Genomic DNA, 19,585 nt, shown 5'->3' with positions numbered 1-19,585 from the left:
AAAGAGTTTCTGTTAATCGATTCCTCGTGGAAGACAATATATAACAGAAGCGATCATAGCATAATACTCTTGTTTTAGAATAATTTCATAGATACAACAATAGATCCCGTGATCCAGTATTCAACAAATTCATCACTTCTTTCTCACAATTACATAACTCATCGTAACACTCTCGGTATTAATATATATAGCATATGGTGTAGCAACTAGCTACAACGTTGGAAAATTCAGATATGATCTTTTCCTGGTTCTGGTTTATGTTGTCATCACACTCATGAGAAGTACTCCAAGTCCAAGTGACATCCACATTCCGTACACAGCGATCTTCTCGGTGCCAGAGTTCTGTTCAGTGGGATTAACCTGTGACGAATCTGAAGATGATGACTCGTCCTTATGAGCTTTAGGTGCCTTTGCGGTGTCACTTGAAGGTTCTGGAGCCAAAGAGGGTGATTTTGCAGGTGCCTTGGTAACTGCAAAGAAGTCCGTAGGAAGAAGCACTTTCCCCACCTTATAAATAGCAAGATGCTTATCAGTATATATAATGCCAGTGATGGTGGTGTTAACCTCACCCGTTGAGATGTTCACACTCCCTCCGTAACTTATCACATTCAGTTCCACCTTTCCAGGTTTAGCCCCTGCTAGTGTTCTAACAGGGTTTGTCAGTGTATCAAAGTTGGAGCTAGAGACATAGTCTGAAAGAACATGGAACTGTAAGAGCTCGAGCTTTTGCCCATCAGAAAGAGAGTTGAGAAACCCTGCTTTGAGTTCTGAGAAGGCACTGTCATCAGGTGCAAGAATGGTAATGCCACCTGATTTAGTAGTGAGGAGCTGTGCATTGAGTTGGTTGATCAATTGGGTGGTTTTCATGAGACGGATTAGGATGTTGAATGACTTTGCCTTCCTCAGGATTCCAACAATGTCAAGTGCTGGAGTACTTTCAGGAGTGGAATCACTTGGTGACTGTGGCAATGAGGGAACCAATGGTTGTTGAGGAGCCGCAGCTGGTATGGTAGGAGCAGGTTGGGGCGGTTTGAGAGGGGCTGAAGCTGGTGATAATTGGGCTAAGGTGGTTGTCGAATACATAAATGAAATTAGCATTACTAGTGAGAAGGACAAGACAGATTGCTTCTTCAACATGGTTTTTGTTTTGTTAAAAGAAGGTTTAGATGACATAGGAAATGATTGCAAATGATAGGATTTGTAATTGCAATGAGGACTTGTTGCCTTGATGACATGCAGGAGTAGGCTTTATATATATTGAGGCTGAGAGAATGACAGTTAGGTGAAAAGGCTTTGTTGTAAAACCTTCAATAGTGATTTATGAACATATCTGGCTATGAGATCATATTAAGGTGTTGTGTCAACGATGGTAGATGATATATAAGGGTATATATATATATATATATATATATATATATATATATATATATATATATAAAAGTGATTAGGGTGACAGAGGAATAAGTTCTTGCTTGAAAGGAACATGAAAAATAAGGTGAGGTTTTCTGCGAGACATACTCACCCGACAAGGAGATTATGGTTGTGCATCGATGAAGATCAAAACGTTTGCAAAAAAAGTGATAGCTAAAATGAATGTAACCAAATAAAGTAGTTATACAGATGATCATGGATGTGTTGCTTTCAATTAGGATCTCTGTAAAATCCATCTCTTTCTAGATCAATAGAACTCGTTTTCCAGTGGACTTGGATCCAGTAGCAATGATTGTGGGTGTCTTCATGTAAATTATAAAATATTAGTTAATTCAATTTTTTTTAATAAATTAATGTATGCAAATTCGTTTCCATTTTTTCATAGTTGCCTGATTGATTGGTGTCATATCACTTTTTTATTTTTATACTGTTTTCTATGCTCAAAATATGTTCCTGTGAATCTCTGCAAGATTCACTTCACTGTACTGAATTATAGCATTTTCCACAACAGTTTACCTCATTTCAACATTAAACTTACTAAATTTAATTTTTTATACCAACAAGTTGTTAGTCCAAATAATATTATATTCAATCTCCTTAAGCAATGTCTCACTTTGAGTCTTGTGAATAGAAAAAACATGATTAGAGCAGAGATTTCACTAGAAATGATAAGTTAGATTTTTGAAAGATTAATCATTAACGAAACTAATGAATATTTTGTACCAATATATAATGGTCTAGAAAAAAAATCATATTTTTTTTATAATTTTTACAAAATAAGTATCATGATTTATTTTAATTCTTTATGTTTTATTTTATTAAGATGAAAATAAACTAAATGTATCTAGTCAACAAGTAACCAAAACATGTTCGAGAGCAAGAAGGTAAGGCAAACTGTACAAGTAGGCCATACTTAATTTGACTATTTGCTAGAGACAGAGGCCGAGAAAGGGGTGATCTGCTCGAGTTACGGTTACCCTATTGTTTTTTAGGTTATTTAAATTTTTATAAAATATTATTTAAATTTTTTAAGGTTATTTAAATTATTACACTTCATCAGGGGTCAACCAAACATTTTTCACTTTAAAGCACAAAATTTTCGCAATAATTTTATTGTGTTAAGAGAGGGACAGGAATGTTAGACAAGATAATGTAATGAAAAGAAACAGAGAGAAAGTTAAAAAAATGTTTGGAAATTTTGTTAAAAATATAGTACTATCCTATTTAAAAATTAGATTGGTTAGACATAATATAAATTTAAAATATAAACATAAAAACAAAAACTTATCAGTAAGAACATGTCGTTTGAATGAGGAACTCAAGCAAAAAGAAAAGGTCGTTTGAATGATATATGGTATCAGAAGTTTCCTTACAAGTTACTACTAATAAAGTTTTGTATCATTTTAAGCTATTCATAGGTATGAAATCTAACTGTTGTTAAAAACTTAAAATTGATGCTTGTGGGTGTGATTTCATCAATATTAGGTTGTTTAATTCTATTAAAATCCATTGGTGTGTGCACAACACAAACAAGAAGTCATTATCTCCCTCTCCTCACGTTTCAAGTTGGTGTTTTCTAAAATCTATGATATTGCATTTCTTGTTTCTTGTTTTTCTCTGTTTACTCTTCTTGAATTAATCCACCTATATCAAGCAACAGATTGATTGGCAGTGGCACAAATATTATGTTCAATGTTCTCAATTTTCTAAGATTCAAATTAATGAACTCAACTCAATCCTTTTTGTTTTTAAAGAAGAAAAAAGAAAAATCATGGATCATTGAAGTATTCACGTCCTTTTCATATATAACACCAATACACAAGAAAACAGAAACACATACCAAAATTTAAACAAAAAAGGTAAAAAGAAAGAAATTAATGGCGTGTTTGACAAATAAAATTGAAAGTGCAGCTGCCAAATGGATCAACTCAACATGGTTGCAACCAAAGCTATCGCAAGCGACATCAACGTTGCTCCACCAATGCTAACCACACTCACTGCCCCAGATTTATTCTGATGCTGATTTGTTTCTTCTTGATCGTCCTCAGAAGAGTTATCCTTAGCAGCTTTGGGAGACTTTGCAAGAGTTGATGGAGCTGAAGCTGGAGCCTTATTGGTTATAAAGAAATCTAGAGGAAGAAGCACCTTGTCCACGTGATAAATCCCAAGTTTGTTATCTGAGTATACTACCCCGAGAACGGTGGCATTGACGACCCCGGTTGAAATGTTGACACTGTTTCCTAATGCATTCACGTTCAATGGAAGCCTTGCGGGATCTTTACCGGCCACTGTCTGCACAGGGTTGCTTAGAGAATCAAAGTTTGAGCTGGACACAAACTCGGGCAATATGTGGAACTGCACAAGTTCGATTTTCTGGCCTTCGTTTAGGGAGTTGAGGAAGCCTGCTTTGAGGTTGGAAAAGGCAGAATCATCTGGTGCAAGGATGGTTATGCCGCCACTCTTGGCTGTTATGAGCTGTGAGTTGATGTTGTTCATGATTTCGGTGGTTTTGAGGAGGCGGATTAGGACTGAGAACATTTTGGCCTTTTTCAGGATTCTGGTGATGTCGTCGGGGACCGAGTCAGGAGAGTCTGGAGACTGAGGTATTGTGGGAACTAATGGTTTTGGTGATGGTGCTGTTGCCTTTGGGGTAGGAGGAGTTTTTGCTGTGGCTTTTGGTGCTGCTGCAGGTGCTGGTGAAATGGCCATGGTGGTGGAGGAAAGGAGTAGGAAGAGTGAGAAGAAGAAAAGGGTTGCTTGCTTCATCTTCCAGCTAGTTGCCAAGTCAAGCCCGTTGATGGCTTTGATGATTCTGGAAGAATGTGAATGGTTCTTGCAATTTGTGTTTGATGAGTGGGATGTTTGAAGAAGAGGGATTATATAGAAGCCAAGGAAATAATAGGTTGGTGAAATGTTATGGTTGTGAAATTTGCCAGATTTTGAGTGTGAGGGTATATCCCATCTGTCATGGAGAACAAAGATCTTTTATCGAATGATGGGTACATATTGTGGTGAGAACGATAAAGCTTTGCACCTAATTCCTAAAAAAAATTCCCTAAGGTATAGTATTGACGTGTAAGCGTATTGTTGCGCATATCAGAAATTATGCATGGTTGTTAAGTCAAACCAGTACAAAAAGTGAGAATTGAGAAAAGTTTTGCTTTTTTCATCTTCAATTGCTAAGTCCAGCCTGTAGATGGCTCTGATGCTTCTGAATGAATGTGAATGAGTGGAATGCTTCGTACATTTTGTGTTCCATATGTGGAGGGCTAGGGTTATACAGAGGCCAAGGAAATGATGGGTTGGTGAAATGTTATGGTTAACAAGTTGTAAAATTTGTAGCTGTGGAGGGTATATCCCATCTGTCGTGGAGAATGAGGATTTTTTTATCTAATTATTATTGGCATCTTTGCTGGTAACGATGAGCTGATAATGGACAACTGAGATACTTGACATTTGATAATGATGTTCTAATAATTGGCACATGCTTTTTTACATCTTTTGTGAAAAAATGATGTAGTTGGAGAAAGGGAAGGACAACCTGCATCACCGTTCCACCTTATACATTTGATTTGTTGTGGAGGGAGATAAATCCACAAGATTTATATTAATGAGTCATGAGCAATCACATAAGTGAATCTGATATTACACTTTAATTTTTATTTGTATGATATTCAACCCTCTCATTTTTACACTATGAGACTTCACATATACTCCAACATAGTCATAGTTAAATTATGAGTGAAAAATTATTTACAACGAAAATATGATAGAAGATTAATAAGTTATTATTAAGTATTTTAGAAAATACAAAGCATTATAAATATATATATATATATATATATATATATAATAAGAGAATATAATGATATTGTTCGATTGGAAAACTGAGATGGTGATGTCTTGTGTAGGTAAAATTATTGTATGGTCTAAAACTACTATGTAAGGAAGTAGAATAGAGTTTTTTTCAAGAGTTATTCATGGTCACGACTCATTCTTGGACCATGACCAGCGCACAAACTATAATTTTCTTAGTCTGACTAGCCTAAGTGTCCTCACTCAAAATCACAATTAAAAGATCATCCAAAAGGGGTTATTGAAAATTCAACAGAGTTTCCTCTAAAAACAGGTCAAACCCCACATTGAATAACCTGTAAGAACATATCATACATCCAAACAAATCTATATATAAATATATGTTCAGATCTAACAGTTACATATCAAGGTCACATATCATAATATAGACCCTTGACATATGGTCCAAAATATCAACTAATAATGATGTTGGTCATAAATACTAATCATCAAAGTGTCTCAAAATTTCATAATTACACCATCAATATATATCTACAAGAGAGGGTCATTTAAATTTCAAAATAAAGAATTTTTCTCTATATCTATTACTACCCATATCCCTATAGCTGCATTATATTGGATTCACAAAAAAAAACACTCTTCATCGAAATGCAATGAAGATCTACCAAAAAGATAAAGAAATTCTTGGATAAGTCAGCAAATCACACGAAGTCAGTTACTCCACTACTTATGTATTTGAGAAAATAAAATGAAATAAGGGGATAAGTTACGAAGACTTAGTGAGAGCATAAAATAAAAAGGGAACAGGAATGAGAGCACAACATAACAAGAGTCTTTACATCCAAAAAGAATTTAAATGACATTAAACAAAAACAAAATAAATACAACTTACTTTTAGAAATTATTGTATACTCTCTTGAAAACTTTTAGAACTACATATAAACTTGTATTCAAGAATAATAACTTTATAAACAAACTTTCATTCCATCATGTGCACATAGACCACATTATCTCTTTGTTGTGACGAACAATAATTATAGAACTACGACACTTAGTTTGTAAGCTACATTATCTCTTCGTTGCAGCGAACGAATCTTTATGAACTATGGATATTCAACCCATAGGTTGCATTCTCTTTTCGTTGCAGCAAGCGGAAAAAAATACATGCATACATATATATATATATATATATATATATATATATATATATATATATATATATATATATACTATGAGTATTTAACTCATAGGCTACATTATCGATTCGTTGTAGCAAACGACAATCAATCATCAATTGACAATAAATAAAACAAACTATAATCCAATATTCATTCTTAAATACCTTATTGAAAATCTCAGAATAAATTTCAATCAAGCGAAAATAATTATTTTAGTTTATTCTCAGGTACTCCTAAAATTTCAAAGATCACAAAAGAATATATTTTGAAGTTTACTTGCTTCTCCTAAAAGAATTTAAACCATAATTTCTCCATGGATTTAACTAAATACTTTTTTTCTTTACACCAATTACATTAAAAGAAAAGATTGACACTACGTTGCTAGGCATGACAATGAAATCCGTACCCGTGGATATCCGCCCAAACCCGTCCTGATTTTGACGGGGAATACCCGAGTTGATCGGATACGGGTTCGGGGATTATCCAACTTTTTAACCGGGGTCGAGATCGGGGACGGAGATGTCACTAACCGTCCCATACCTATTCCCGTATCCGCCCCAATGATAAAATTATTAAAATTTTATTAGTTACTTATTAATTTTTTTTATAATTTTTACATAATTTAAAATTGTTTTCTTGATGATTTTTGTAGACAAATGTTTTGCAAATACAATTAGTTAAAAATAGATGTGTAACAATCATTTTTTTTTTAAATCAGATTTTCAATATAATTTTAAAAAAAAAATTACAAATCTAATTGGGGACGGGGATACCCGATACCCAACGGGTACGGGAATGGGGTAACAAAAATTTTAACCCGACGAATATCGAAGATGGGTACGGGTATACGTTGGGGAGTCGGGATCGGGGAATGGGGAGACAATACCCGTCCCCGCCCCGTTGCCATGTCTATACGTTACCCTCATTAGTTGTAAAGCCTTTTCTAACATCTCCATTTCTTCCGTTACCCTCATTAGTTGTAAAACACAAGGCACTCAGTTTCAACATTTTGTATCGACGTTACAGTTGCTATTGCTAAGAGGTTAGCTTAGGTAATAAGTTAGGAGTTGTCAAAGATGAAATCATTCCTAGCCTTTCATATAAACCATAATGTTAGAAACAAACAATTATGGTTTAACAGCATAATCGTTAACCATTCAAGGATTCTTTCCCTTTTCATAACATTAACACACAAGAAACCACAAAAGATGCAAAAATTTAAACAAAAATAAAAAGCAGAAAAAAGAAATTAACGACAAAGAAAACTCAAAATGCAGCTGCCATATGGATCAACTCCACATGGTTGCCACTGTGACCAAAGCTATCCCAATCGACATCAACATTGCTCCACCAAGGCTAACCAAACTCACTGCCCCGGATTTATTGTGATTTTGGTCTGTTTCTTCTTGATCATCGTCAGAAGAGTTTTCCTTGGCAGCTTTAGGAGCCTTTGCAAGAGTTGTTGGAGCCAAAGCTGGAGCCTTATTGGTTAGAAAGAAATCTAGAGGAAGAAGAACCTTGTCCACATGATAAATGCCAAGCTTGTTATCCGAGTAGACTACTCCGAGAATGGTGGCATTGACTACCCCAGTTGAAATGTTGACACTGTTACCTAATGCATTCACATTCAGCGGAAGCCTTGCAGGGTCTTTACCAGCCACTGTCTGCACAGGGTTGCTTAGGGAATCGAAGTTTGAGCTCGACACAAACTCTGGCAATATGTGGAACTGCACTAATTCGATTTTCTGGCCTTCGTTTAGGGAGTTGAGGAAGCCTGCTTTGAGGTTGGAAAAGGCAGAATCATCTGGTGCAAGGATGGTTATGCCGCCACTCTTGGCTGTTATGAGCTGTGAGTTGATGTTGTTCATGATTTCTGTGGTTTTGAGGAGGCGGATTAGGACTGAGAACATTTTGGCCTTTTTCAGGATTCTGGTGATGTCGTCGGGGACTGAGTCAGGAGAGTCTGGAGACTGAGGTAGTGTGGGAACTAATGGTTTTGGTGATGGTGCTGTTGCCTTTGGGGTAGGAGGTGTTTTTGGTGCTGCTGCAGGTGCTGGTGAAATGGCCATGGTGGTGGAGGAAAGGAGTAGGAAGAGTGAGAAGGAGAAAAGAGTTGCTTGCTTCATCTTCCAGTTGCCAAGTCAAGCCCTGTGGATGGCTTTGATGATTCTGGATGAATGTGAATGATTGGAATTAATGGTTCTTGCAATTTGTGTTTGATGAGTGGCATGTGTGAAGGAGACGGGTTATATAGAGGCCAAGGAAATGATAGGCTGGTGAAATGTTATGGCTGTGAAATTTGTTAGTTGTGGAGTGTGAGGGTATATCGCATCTGTCATGCAGAACTAGGATCTTTTATCTAATTATTATTGGCGTATTTGCCAAACCGATTCTTTGTGTCACATATATTTGGGTAAATTTTGAGTTTGATTATGGTGAATTGCGAATGGACACATGAAATACCTGTTTTAAACATCTTTGTAGTATGTAGTTCGACAAGGGGAATGAAAATGTAGAGAGGCTGCAGAGGACCCCGAAAGCAGCTGCAATGCAACTGTTATCTATAAGATGTAATTTAATAATATGGATCAGGAACAGAGAAGGAGCCATTGACACAGATCCTCTTAGTATAAATAAAATCTTGCAGTTCACCAAATTTGGAGTTAAGTAATTGGATTAGAAATCGTCCTAGTGTATTCTGCATTTCCACTTCAAATGGTGCTAATTGTGAGAAGGTTGTTTTTGTCTTTTTACCGCATTGTTTCCCTAACGACTTGATTAATAACAAATTATCTAAATTGTATAGCCCTTAAAGAGGACTTTGAATCCAAAGCCATGTTCCTGATGCATGTTAGTGGAAATAATTTAATTTAAGCTTTATTTTTTGCTTCATGTTGAAACTTTTTATGTTTCAATTTTAACTTTGAACATTGAATCAAGCATAAAATTTTCAGAATTAAAACTTTGATCCTCTATCTTGTCCATGATTAGTATATATATAAAGAATAAAGACATTACAACCTTTTGATTTTAGCACAAATGGAGACAAGACATTTTAACCCATATAAAGTTCATGCTTTTGAATATAGATCCACACTTCTTGCTAAATAAGAGTCTTTTACATTATTACCTTCACAAGACTTTAGATATTTGTTTAAAATATAAGTTTAGTTTTTGTTTTCAAATCTTTTTTTGCACTAAATATAAGTTTAAAATTTAACAAAAACAATTTAGAAAATAAAAAGTTTTTTTAGGTATTTGTTTTTATGTATTAGGAATTATTAAATATTATTTTAACTCAAATCATTCCACAATCATGGCATGAAATCTATTTAAGCGTTGTTTATTTAAGATATTCTAGAATGCATGGATGTTGCTTGTTTCATCTTCCAGTTACTAAGTCCAGCCTGCAGATGACTTTGATGCTTCTGAAAGAATGTGAATGATTGGGAATGATTCTTACAATTTGTGTTCGATGTGTGGAGGAGTGAGGTTGGTGAAATGTTATGGTTAACAGCTTGTGAAATTTGTAGTTGTGGAGGGTATATCCCATCATCTGTTGTAGGAAATGGGGATTTTTTATCTAATTATTATTGGCATCTTTGCTGATAATAGGCATACGAGATACCTGATTTTTAGTATCTTTTTGTTGAAATAATGTAGTTGGAGAAAGGGAGAGGAACCTGAAAAATAGCAAGGAGCTGCTGCAATTGTTTTGTTTATCTATGAGATGTAATTTAGTAGTAACATGGATCAGGAAATAGAGGAGACATTGATACAGATCCAGAGTACAACTGTACAAATAAATTCTTGCAATTCAGCAATTTTGGTAGTTAAGACTTCTATAATTGGATTGGAACTCCACCAACTGGAATTCTGCAGTTCCTCTTCCAATGGTATTAGTTGGAAAAAGGTTGATTTTTCTTTTTACCATATTAGCTCCCCTAGCATCCCTCTTGGTTAATAACAAAGAAAACTGCTAGATAGTAGGAGACAGAGTTCAACAAAATCTTTACTTCATCTTTTGCCACTTCAACACCAGCTTTTAAAATGATACTAGTACTTTTCATCCTTGCTTTGATTATTTGATCTACTATAATAAGTGAAAAAAACATCTGACACTTGCTAACATTTGTCTCTAGCTAAAGATCCATATCCACAATGGCCAATGAAGCACACTTTAGATAACTGCTACATAATTAATGTCAACTGTACTCAGCTGTCATACTCCTCATTCTTGGACATTCTCTTTGAATCCTCCCACAGCGCACCTTCAACCCAGTAAAATCCAAATCCAATAGGTTGAATAAGTTCTGCCAAAAATGGGAAAACTGTTAGCTCGAGACCAAGTAACAATTTATGGAATTGATTTAGCTATAATGTTCATTCAGTTCCAAATGTACAGAAACTTACTGAACCAGCCTTGAATCCTGCAATTCATCCAGCTCATTTTCCTCTAAGTGATAATTCAAGGTTGTAAGATAGTCACCATAGGGTCCTTCAATTTGTCTACAACCTAGAGTCTTTCCTTTTTCGTTCATAATGAAATTACTTATGAAAATTTCTTTAACCCAATTTTTTTCTTGGTCTGCTTTTCAAGTTCTATTTCAAACTTTTCTCTATTGCCAATGCCTAGTTTTACCATACTGTCAAATGTTGGAAACTGGGGAAAGTCTATTTGTAGATATTCTCACGTCATAATATGTATTAACTCCATGTAGTTTGAGATTGAAAATTTTGGTTGTCTTGATTGTATACAAATCACACAAAAACAATCTTAATTGTATCAAAAGAACAACTTGCAAACAACTCAACGCTTCACTATTCACATGTCCCTCAAACAACACTCCTCTTACGCAGCTCAGAAAAAGAACACTAAGTCAAAATCATCAAATAGATTGTATGGTCTGGTCAGGCCAGTCTTCAACTTGAAATAATCAGCAAGGCAACTAAAGCAACTCCAAGGGACACCAACGATGTTCCTTGAGCACTTACCAAACTGCACGCTCCAGCGCTGTCTTTGGATGTTCCAAGGCGAGCATCAGCAGATGAGTTATCATTATCAGCTTTTGGTGCCATTGCAGGAGAGGGAGCAGGAGCTGGTGGCTTAGGCTTGAAGAAATCCAAAGGAAGAAGCACCTTGTCCACATGATATATTGCAAGCACCTTATCTGAGTATACAACTCCTGTGACCGTGGCATTAACCACTCCTGTTGAGATATTCACATTGTTGCCATATGCTGTCACGTTTAGTTGCAACCTGCCGGGGTTATCCCCAGCCAGAGTTCTCACGGGGTTGCTCAGCGAATCGAAGTTTGAACTTGAAACATAAGTGGGAAGAACGTGGAACTGAAGAAGTTCGATCTTTTGATTGTCGGCCAGAGAGTTGAGGAATCCTGCTTTGAGTTGTGAAAAGCTACCATCATCTGGTGCAAAGATGGTTAAGCCACCTGATCTTATGGTTATGAGCTGAGCGTTGATTTGGTTGATCAATTGGGTGGTTTTCAGTAGGCGAATTAGGACGTTGAACGATTTGGCCTTCCTTAATATTCTGATGATGTCATCAGGGGAAGAATCAGAGGTATCTGAAGAGGGTGACTGGGGTAGTGTTTGGACAATTGGTTTTGATGGGGCTGTATCAGGTGCTTGGGCTAATGTTGTGGTTAAATATACGGAGCAAAAAGACATGAAAAGTAAGAGGGAGAACAAAACATCCTTCATTTTTCTCTAGGCAATTGCAAGTTGCTGTTGAAGGCTTAGTGCTTTTGAGGATTGCAAGTGATAGGTAAGTAATTTTTGTTGGGAAGAGTGTTTGATGTGTTGAAGATGTGGAGTGGAGTGTTTTTTATAGGGACTAGGTGGGTGGCATGTAGGATAAAGGCGTGAAGCTTTGGTAATGAAATTTGCCTATATTATATACTAACTTGTGTTCTGTGTGAGGTTTGTGGTGGTCCTGGTGGAGATTAAGGTGGTGCATCAAGGTAGATGAGATAAAGGTGATTAAGAGATTTGCACCTTTTGCTTGGCAAAGCAGGAAAAAGAGGAGTTAGAAGTCAGAACTCAATTGGGTGTGAGATGCACATTAATGAAATTGTGATGCTTCCCCTATGCAGTAAGCTGAAACAAAACCCAAGGCTTACCAAGTGCCAAGTACAAGTCCCATGTATGTAGATTCTGAGTTTTTTTCACAGTTGTTATCAATTATGATTATAATTAAATTTTACACTTAAGTGTTACACTTACTTTTTTTAAGAAATGAAAAAGAGAGTAAAACAATGTTGGGAATTTTCCCCCTCTTTCTCTTCATAGAAAAATAAAAATAAAAAAATGTTTTGGGTAGAAAATAAATATAAAAAAGAATAGGAAATCCATGTTTTCTTAACTACGATGTTGTTTCACAAATTGAGTCTTAGATAAGCCAGGGTTAAGGAAATTCCCATCTTAGATTGTTATAGTTATGTTTGGATAAAAGTTAAAAACATATTTTTTGAGAATTGTAATGCACATTTCTGAATTCTAACGTAAATAAAAGGGAAATTTGTTACTTTAAAAGTAAAAGTACTTTTGAATCTTCCTAACTCCAATCTAAGCATACACTACGTTAGACTATTATATGTTCATTCAATGTTGATCATCATCATTATTATGCCCTCATGGATGAGCCGTGTGAACTTAGGGATCAAATATTATCTTATACCAAATATAATTAAGAATGTCTGAAGTCCCCGAATTTCGAAGGCAAGCGAGTTATGTCTAGGCTACATAACTATGGAGGTGCTTTTGCTAGATAAAGAGACACCTTAATGGCTAATGATGCTAGAAAATTGATCGTAAAACTACCTAAAAACTTATGAGTGGTTTCATATATGTTACCTAATTTAAATTACTACTATATATTGTGAGGGCCAGATCTTTGGGAGGTTTACAATTCTTATATTGGTAAGTTGCTTGTTATAATTAGATTAGATGCAATAAATTAAGATTTTGCCACCTTTTCATAAAGTTCTGAAAAGAAAAGAAGTATACTTTTCCCCTACTTTTAAATCATTTTATGAATAAAACACTTGTCATTTCTTTTTCCTCATTGAACTCCAATATAAATAGAACCTCATGGATTTGAATCTTCACGTTAATCCAAGTACCACTAATTAATTTGAAGTTGGCTTGGGATTATCATTTTTCAGTCTTATTCTTAGATGCAATTTGGGTGGTTCAGATGCAATTTTTCAGTACCATTAATTTAGTGCCTTCGTTGAGGATATTACAGCTCTCTTGTACACTTTGCGAGAAGCAAACAATTGTGCGGATTTTCTTAGTGAAATAAAGGTCATATGATCGAGGATGATGCTTTGGGCATTTGAGTTTGATTCCAACTTCCTTTCAGGTTTCATAAGTTTTTATTATTATTACTATTTTTTTCAGATGATTCTTTGGGCATTGCTTTTATTAGGGGTTAGCTCTCTTTTTCTTGTTTTTGTTTCCACCAAAAAGCACATATTAATTGATCGAAGGCTCAATTTTTTCATGAACTATATTGACAATGGATGGATGTGAGAGAATCAGTGAATTGCATGCTAAGTTTCTGTTCAACCACGTGTTAAATACCCTCAAAACAGACTAACACCAACCCTCTAAATTTAGATAACTTTCTTTTTCTTTTTCTACGTACTGAGTATTTTCTGATATTTAAGAATTAAGTTCTTTCAAGACAAAAATATCCCCAAAATTGATTTTATTTGTCTTAATAATTGTTTTTCAAGTACACTTAAAATTAGAAATCCAAGTTTATTAGCATGTTTAGTAGATCAAATTATCTACTACTCAAACATTCCATTAATATATATTATTTTATTAATTAATAAAGTAATTAAAATATTCCATTTCATAAAGATATTAAATAATTTTAATATTTAATTTTTATTTTAATGATAGCATAATATATATATATATATATATAATTAATAGATAAAATATAAATAACTTTTATAGAGATATCATTCTGTTTTCTTTCTTGATGTAGCTTGATTATATTCTTGATCATGTAATAATAATAATAATAATAATAATAATAATAATAATAATAATAATAATAATAATAATAATAATAATAATAATAATAATAATAATAATTAGAGAGAAAGTTATTGTAAATATTATTATTTTTATTATTATTACTATTATTATTATATATCAAATTATTGCATACTAGAAGGAATAAACTAATACAACTATTCTAATTCATTTAGTCTTCTCAAATTCAAATCTTGGGTATCTATAGTATTCTTACCTATCATGAAAGGTATATACTTGTGATTTCCAAGTAATTGTATTAAACACTCATAAAAGAAAAAATTATTATCTATAATAATCTTATCTAACTTAAAAAAACATAGAGAATTAATAACTTTGGCTTCTTACAAATAATTTATACCTGCATTTTTTTCGAAGAGTCACATTGAGAGGAATGCATCATTCTGTTTAGCTGAACTCATAGTTGAAGATTATTTTTTTTGAAAGAGTGATACGTGAACACCTTTATATACTAATTATATACTTTATTAGCAACATATATATACATGTTGTAAGTTTAAGTGTCTATGTATCATTTATTTTTTAATTTTTATAATTCAGCCACGTTTTTTTAATATATCCAATAATTTTTTAAAAAGAGTACTTTAAATATCCTCTTTGACACCTTACAAAATATTTTAAACTAGCTAGTATTATATAGGATTGTACTTCATAATTTTATTTTTTTACAATTAAATTTATAATACAAATATTTTGAATGTATAAGTAGTATTTTATATTTATAATGAATTATTTAAATTATGAAATAAAACATATTTTTAATTTTCTATATTTAAAAAAAAATGAAATATATTTAATTCAGAGATAGAAGTAAAAGATAGTTGACCGGAATGGATAGACAATTGTGAGAGTGAAATTCTCATTCTTCATGTTGAATATTTTAATTTGTAATATAGGAGTAAATATACAGCATTATAATAAAATAAGTATATTTAATATCTTAAAAAATTAAACACTTTATTTAGTATTATTTTGTTTTCTTTTGTGGTTAGGAGAATCGTAATAGGATGGACTATAAAATTGTGGAAAATGTTTCTTGATTATAAATTGGGACAACAAAATATTATCCCTTTAATTTTGTAATATATTTTTTTGATGCATGGATAAAAAAAAAAAACTTAAAAATGTCATAACTACTCTAAAATCATTGCATACAATATCATATATGATATGTTTTCATGTTGACCAAATCAAATAATAGAACTCTAAAATTATTGACTGTAAATACAATAATAAAGGTAAACAAAACTTCTGTATCATTTTTCTATTAAGATATCTTCGTTGCAACTTATACACAAATTTCTCGTAAGTAATACACAAGATATGAAGTTTTTTCTTATAGGGGGATCGAAGAGAACTAGTAGAACGAAGAAAGCCTTCATAAATCAAATAGAATTTCCACCACATACAACCTGAAACTTGAATCATTATAGAGAGAGAGAGAGAGAGAGAGAGAGAGAGAGAGAACAATTATTTAAAATCACTGTATGTATCTGCAAAATGTTGCTCATATTCACCTTTCACTCCACCCCAATGGTATAGTTTCAGTTCAATGCTTCATTACGTAAATGCTGCAATGAAAAGTGCAAGAACTGCAACCCACATAACATGCCTTTGTTTCACACTGATAGCATCCGATTCAGCATCATCTGCAGTAGTAGCAGTGCTGTCCGCAGATTTCTTCTTAGACCCTTTCGCCTTTTCCGGCGCCGGAGCCGGAACAGGAGGCTTAGCTTCAAAGAAGTCCCGAGGAAGAAGCACCTTGTCCACCTGATACACGGCGAGCTGGTGATCGGTGTACACGGTGCCACCCAAAGTAACGTTAACAACGCCCGTTGTCATGTTCACTTGGTTCCCTCCGGAGCTTGTTATGTTCAGCGCCAACCTATCAGGGTTTTCACCGGCCTGTGTTCTCACAGGGTTGCTTAAAGTGTCGAAATTCGACACGGAAACGTACGTGGGGAGCAAATGGAACTGGATGAGCTCGTTCTTCTGTTGGTCGTTCAGGGAGTTGAGGAAACCCGGTTTGAGGCTGGAGAAGGCGTTGTCGTTTGGTGCAAATAGGGTTAGGCCGCCGCTTGTGGTGAGGAGTTGGGAGTTGATTTGGTTGGAGACTTGTGTGGCCTGGAGGAGGCGGATTAGGGTTGTGAACCCTCCTGCCTTTTTGAGGATTCTTATGATGTCTGTCGGGGGTGCCGAGGGTACCGGGGCCGGGGCGGCCGCGGTGGAGGGGGTGGCCGGGGCGGTCGGTGCCGCGGCCGGTGACTGGGCTAAAGTGGTGGTGGAATGGGAAAATAGTACTATTAGAAGGGGGAGAGAGAAGAGTGGAATGTGCTTCATCATCACCATCCTTTAATTTGTTTGACTGATGTGGGGATGGTGTGGTGATGAGAAAGGAAGGGTGGTCCTTGAAGTGAGGGCTTGTTGATGTGGGGATGATGGAGGGAGGGGAATATATGGAACCCTGAAAGAGTGAAAAGGGCAAAAGGGATTTGTATTCTTTGAGTTAGGTGGAATGTTGTTTCTTTAGAAAGTTTAGTTGTTGGCAGATCTGCATGCTTATACATCAATAAAAGGTGGTGTGTCATAGAGATGCATTAATATACTTTGATAGCCAGTGGGATTTTGCTTGGGAAGGCAGGAAAACCAGTGAGATCTATGTGGTTGTGTGTGGGGGAAAAATTAATTTTTCATTTCTTTTTTATATCTCCATAATTTTTACATCTTAGTTTATACACATATTTTTTAATTTGCTTTAGTATGTCTTGATGTCAAAGTATGTTAACATGATAAGTAATTAGGTATTCCATCTTTGATTAGTGCATATGCAAAAATATATATTAATAAAAATTAATTCTTAATATTTTAAGAGATAATCTTTAACTTTAGATCTTGGGATATCCTAATTAATAGAAAAAAAGTCTTTGATGTCAAAATTGTAGGATCTAAAACAAAATAAAGAGTGTATCTATAGAAATTAAGATGAATTAAAAAGTGAATGTATAAAGATTAAAATAATAATTTATAATTGTAGGAACTAAAACGTAAATTTTTTTGTAGGCATAAAAGATCAAATAAGTAATTAACTTCTAAAAAAAACAGTATGATAGCGTAGCATTCACTTGTAATTCTTGTGAAGTAGCAAAACAATCAAGTGCTAGCGGCTAACTTAAGGAAGCAGTCCCTAATTAACTTTTGCAAGACAATTTGATGATGCAATAGTGCTACTTCGTCGGTGTTGAAGGCCAGCGGGGACTCCTTAATTAGCTTATTATACTAATTGTCTTTTTAAAATTTTAATGTTAATTTGATTTGGCAAAACCACGCTTTAACATATCATCATATAACTTAGACTAAGCCGAAAGAAATTTCTCTCGTATGTAGGGTGTTAGCATAAATTGTTAGATGCTTATTTTATCCTTTACATTTTTTAAGGTTACCATGATGTACGTCGCAAATTATCTACCAATTTATCTTCTGCGTTTAGAAAGGTCAATGCAATCGTGTGCAGAAACGAACGGTGGCCATTTTAAGTCACTCTTGAAAGTTTTTTACCTGAAGCATCATATGATCTGATCAGGTGGGAAATTTCGCAAACTTGACTTTCAGAAAAAAAAGTATATGGGACACCTACGAGTGTATATATAACCATCGAGCCATAAGACTAAAAGAAGTTTGAATATGTTTTAAAATTACAACCAGCTACTAGATTCCGAATACTCACTCTAACATGATCTTTCAAATGATCATTCACAGACAATTATTTGATTGTCTCCACGGAATGTAAGTTGAGAGGTTCACTTCAAGTTAATAGTTTTTCTTCATTCTGGAAATAGGATAGAGACAGCCATCACCATTGAAGCATTGACATTTAACAATCAGGTAATCTAGAACATAGTATATGTATCTCCCTTTCACGTTTTGGTCGGACATCAGCGTAGCTTTGATTGTTAGGCTAGATTTGAGTCAATGCATTAAATAATAATTTCTTTTTCTTCTAAAAGTAAGATATTCTCATAACTAAAAGTTATAAGACTAATTTTTGAAGCCTAAACATTACCAATTGAAGTGGATTTAATTTGTGGCTTCCAACAAAGTATTTTTACTGAGGAAAGTCATGATTGTTAGGCTAGATTTGAGTCAATGCATTAAATAACATATTAAAGTGGGCTCAATTGGACTCCAACTTACAGGGTTTTGCATTATGTGTGGTTCTTAAGAATACATATTAAAGGATGATAGAAAAAGAAACTCATTATGGCTTGGTTCACAGGAGTGCTGATTTTCAGGTTCTGGAGAGAGAATAGGTTTACTTTTGAGTCTTTTCACCACCCTTAATAGAGGAAGCCATATCTAGTGACATCATATTTCTGATTAGCAAATAAAAAAATGAGAGAAAAGTAAAAGAAATATATTTTCGTCTTGTAATATGAAAAGGACAAATGAGCTTCCAATGCAGGAAAATTGAGAATTCCAAACAAGAAAAATTATAGTAGAGGATTCTGAAACTCCAACGAGCTCGTAGCCATTACCAAATGATATTGTTTAGAAACTATAAATATTACTTGAAACATGGAATATGCGAGAGTGTTTCCGCATGACTACTGGAGCATCCATATATCATATATGGCATTCTAATCCAAATATTTAATTAGCAAAACCTTCCTACACATAGGATTATTAAAAAAATACAATATGAAATCTTAAAAGTACAGCATTACTATATATTACTCATCATGATCGATGTTTCCATTACAAAACGTGACATAAGATTAAATAAAGTATAAGCTTAAATTTCCCACTGCTGGCTTGCTTTAGATTTTCTATCATCCTCCTTTGCCTGCTGCACTTCTCTCACGCAATGCATCCTCAGCTTTCACTCTCTCAGGAACAAAATCTGAACAAGCAAAAGCAATGTAAAAAACCTTGTAGGTAGTAAGGTGAATGCAGGGAAAGGTAAACTTAAGAACAAAATAGCATTGCAACAGGGATACGAATTATCAACAAGAAAGTCATATCTCTTATCCTTGCTAACAACGTTTGCTGAAAACAAAAACATGTGATGATTA

The 19,585-nt window shown here is 34.3% G+C and overlaps 5 protein-coding genes across 5 annotated transcripts; all 5 read right to left on the bottom strand.

Moving 5' to 3' along the window:
- Positions 1 to 39: 39 nt before the first annotated feature.
- On the bottom strand, positions 40 to 1,239 carry LOC114379207 (fasciclin-like arabinogalactan protein 12). The gene has a single exon (XM_028337813.1). It carries the CDS (start codon positions 1,171 to 1,173, stop codon positions 256 to 258), a length of 918 nt encoding a protein of 305 aa, XP_028193614.1. The 5' UTR covers positions 1,174 to 1,239; the 3' UTR covers positions 40 to 255.
- Positions 1,240 to 3,205: 1,966 nt separating this feature from the next.
- Positions 3,206 to 4,298, bottom strand: LOC114378206 (fasciclin-like arabinogalactan protein 11). The gene has a single exon (XM_028336756.1). The coding sequence runs from the start codon at positions 4,195 to 4,197 to the stop codon at positions 3,355 to 3,357; it is 843 nt and encodes a 280-aa protein (XP_028192557.1). The 5' UTR covers positions 4,198 to 4,298; the 3' UTR covers positions 3,206 to 3,354.
- Positions 4,299 to 7,498: 3,200 nt separating this feature from the next.
- On the bottom strand, positions 7,499 to 8,664 carry LOC114378207 (fasciclin-like arabinogalactan protein 11). The gene has a single exon (XM_028336757.1). The coding sequence runs from the start codon at positions 8,549 to 8,551 to the stop codon at positions 7,715 to 7,717; it is 837 nt and encodes a 278-aa protein (XP_028192558.1). The 5' UTR covers positions 8,552 to 8,664; the 3' UTR covers positions 7,499 to 7,714.
- Positions 8,665 to 11,123: 2,459 nt separating this feature from the next.
- Positions 11,124 to 12,303, bottom strand: LOC114378558 (fasciclin-like arabinogalactan protein 12). The gene has a single exon (XM_028337184.1). It carries the CDS (start codon positions 12,144 to 12,146, stop codon positions 11,349 to 11,351), a length of 798 nt encoding a protein of 265 aa, XP_028192985.1. The 5' UTR covers positions 12,147 to 12,303; the 3' UTR covers positions 11,124 to 11,348.
- Positions 12,304 to 15,753: 3,450 nt separating this feature from the next.
- LOC114378189 (fasciclin-like arabinogalactan protein 12) lies at positions 15,754 to 17,089 on the bottom strand. Its single transcript, XM_028336733.1, has one exon. The coding sequence runs from the start codon at positions 16,863 to 16,865 to the stop codon at positions 16,077 to 16,079; it is 789 nt and encodes a 262-aa protein (XP_028192534.1). The 5' UTR covers positions 16,866 to 17,089; the 3' UTR covers positions 15,754 to 16,076.
- Positions 17,090 to 19,585: the final 2,496 nt, after the last annotated feature.

This window comes from Glycine soja, chromosome 12, assembly GCF_004193775.1.
Source record: "Glycine soja cultivar W05 chromosome 12, ASM419377v2, whole genome shotgun sequence".
NCBI classification, from domain to species: Eukaryota; Viridiplantae; Streptophyta; class Magnoliopsida; order Fabales; family Fabaceae; genus Glycine; species Glycine soja.
Note: the sequence above shows the minus strand (reverse complement) of the source record. Positions and strands in the feature narration are given on the sequence as shown.